This window comes from Myotis brandtii, unplaced genomic scaffold, assembly GCF_000412655.1.
Source record: "Myotis brandtii unplaced genomic scaffold, ASM41265v1 scaffold847, whole genome shotgun sequence".
Taxonomy (NCBI): Eukaryota; Metazoa; Chordata; class Mammalia; order Chiroptera; family Vespertilionidae; genus Myotis; species Myotis brandtii.
In genome coordinates this window covers 1,386,563-1,389,113 of record NW_005371441.1, presented here as the reverse complement: position 1 = coordinate 1,389,113, position 2,551 = coordinate 1,386,563, and the positions used below count along the sequence as shown (strand labels likewise).

General features: G+C 53.9%; 1 protein-coding gene across 1 annotated transcript in view; it reads right to left on the bottom strand.

Moving 5' to 3' along the window:
- The window catches only part of PPP1R14C (protein phosphatase 1, regulatory (inhibitor) subunit 14C), a 123,249-nt gene extending 120,704 nt beyond the window's left edge, over positions 1 to 2,545 (bottom strand). Inside the window, exons 1-3 of the mRNA XM_005884732.2 lie at positions 2,426 to 2,545; positions 520 to 774; positions 20 to 292 (exon numbers count right to left, since the gene is read on the bottom strand). Of these exons, the coding sequence (XP_005884794.2) occupies positions 20 to 292; positions 520 to 774; positions 2,426 to 2,525 (628 nt within the window). The 5' untranslated portion in view covers positions 2,526 to 2,545. The remainder of the gene's footprint in view (positions 1 to 19; positions 293 to 519; positions 775 to 2,425) is intronic.
- Positions 2,546 to 2,551: the final 6 nt, after the last annotated feature.

Genomic DNA, 2,551 nt, shown 5'->3' with positions numbered 1-2,551 from the left:
TCCCTGTCTCCCCTGTTACCTGTTGTCGCCACCTCTTTCTTCCAGTGCACCGAGCATTGAAGCAATTCCTTGCAGTCTCCCTTTAAGGTCATTTTGAAGAATTTCTTCAATTCCTTATCATTCTCCCACTTCTTTTTCAGCCGTTCACCTAGGGAATTATCCGCTCTGTACTCTTCTGTCTCAGAGTCAAAGGTAAGGAACCTCTCTCCACCCAAGGAAAACTCCAAGGATCCACTGGTGCTTCCATCGGCTTTGCACAGGCACGTCATCCTGACCTGCAGGGGGAGAGGAGCTGCCCCACAGTCCCCATGGGAAAGACATCAGCCTCTGGTCTTGACAAATGCTTCACCCACCTGGCGTCCACCTCTTCTGAACACTTCTAACCCTGCCCTGCCCTCCCTGCCCTTTCTGCTGGGCTACGTGGGAAGTCCAGTTTTCTAGTTTTCTTTTTAAATGAATACAATCCACATAGCTGGCCCCACACTCTGCTCACTTCTGCCCTTGGTTTTTCAAACTTACCTCCATCTGTGTCTTTCTCCTGTTTAATGTCAGGCAGCAATGGTTTTAATTCATTTCCCATGTCACTCAGGGTACCTAACTCTTCTTTACAGGAATCCATGGCCTTTCCCTCCTCCCTCAGGAGATTCATAGATATGACCTCTTTGCTGCCACAGTCATATAAGGGAAACTTCTCTCCATCCATCTGTCCTTGGACCATGCACCATGGTTGTTTATGAGAGGAAATGTTGAAATTATAGCGAAGAGTGTGAGAATCTGTGAACGAAAAATGCTGCTGAGGATTGGGGTTGGAAGAAAAAGACCCAAAACACCCACTCCCCCATCTCTGTGACAGCAAGACCATCCCCCTGATGGCTGGGCTGGCAGAGTAGGCCTGACCCTGCCCAGTGCCTCCCTTCACCAGGGGAAGGTTGGTGCCCCTCTTGCTTGAGGAGGTCCAGGAGGCATCTGCCTGCCAGGAAACCGCACATCTCCACATACATCCTCCCTGCTTTTACCGAGATAATTCTGATCATAACAACATAACCAATGCAGGGACATGCCAGGTGGCTCGGAGGATAGTTCTAGATGCCTGAGGATTGTCAGAAACTAGCCCAGTACTCTCCAGGGAAATGGAGAGCATGTAGGGGCTGCTGCTGGAGAAGTTAGGTGGCAGGTGGAGGAATTTGGATTCATTCCAAGCTTGGAGAAGGGAGACTTTACAATTATGGGTCATGGGATTTTACATGGCTCAGGGCTGTAGTGCTAACTTGCTGCTGGGATAGATCTTGCAAGCTTGGGAGAAGGCATGGCTACAATGCGTGGAACAGAAAAGCCAGAACTTCTGAGGCACATAGGAGAGGAATGGGACCAGATGGCTCAGATAAGTGAATATCCCAGGTGGAGATAATATGAAAAGGCAGAAAAGTGTCCAATCAACCATGCTTCCTAGGAAAGCCTAAGGCTAAACTCTTGTTTATCAAGGGAAAGAGGAAAGCATGGATGAGAAGGACACCAGAATTCTCCAAAGCTCACTGATGACTTTAGCTGAAGATCAGGAATGTGGGTGGAGTTGGTGTTCCCCAAAATGGCTTCCAGTAGTCTTGGGGATGGGCATGTCAACATAATAAATCACAGGTCTAGGTGCTCTATGTTAGGAGCACCCAGGGTCATACTTTGGGAAAATGCGCTGCTGTCCCACCTGCTCCAGGAGCTGAGGCTATGGCTGGTGTGTGCTCAGGCGACAGGCAAAGTGCCACTTGGCTGAGGAGTGATTAGGCTCACGTCACGGATTAAAAGGTATTGGAAGCACTGGTTTTGGGGATGCCAAGCAATTGGGTAATAAACCTGGGGAGGGGAGCAGGGGCTCCCGAGGGAACAGGAGTGGGACAGTCTGGCTGGTGCAGAGTGGGGAGAGGTAGAACCTGCAGAGCTGGGTCTGCAGAAAAGTGGCCGGTTAAGACATCCGCGCTGGTGACATTTGCAACAGCTCCTGGATCTGCTGGCAGAGCGCCCAGAAAGTTCAGAGGTGGAGAGAGTTGGGTGATGCAGGGCTGGGTGAACGTGCCCTGAGAACAGGGCGTTCCTGTCTGTGTGGTCCCGAGTCTGAGAAGCGCCCGGGTCCCGGGAAAGGGGTCCCAGTTCCCCAGAAGCACGACCGGGGCGGGCGGGAGAGCGGCCTGGGGACCGCAGCGTCCTTTCCTCCTTCGCTCCCGGCCAGTGGCCCCGCATCACCTTCTCTCCTGCCGCCTCTTTCTGTCCCTTCTGCCCGGGAGGCAACCAGCTGCCCAGATGCCGAGGGGGGACTGAGCCCGTGGAGGGGACGGAGGAGGGAAGGTTCTGGACCTGCCACGGGCTCTGAGTTTAAAGCCTCTGCTGCCTCCCTCCCAGCTCCCTGCGCCGCTGCTGAGACCCCATAGGAACTCACCTCCGCGCCCCCAGGCGCAGGGCGTCCCCCGCGCACAGTCAGGCAGCACCGCGAGCAGCAGGAGGACGAGGCAGAACTTGGAGCGCTGGGTCCTGTCCATGGCGAGCAGCCGCCGAGTGCGTTCGC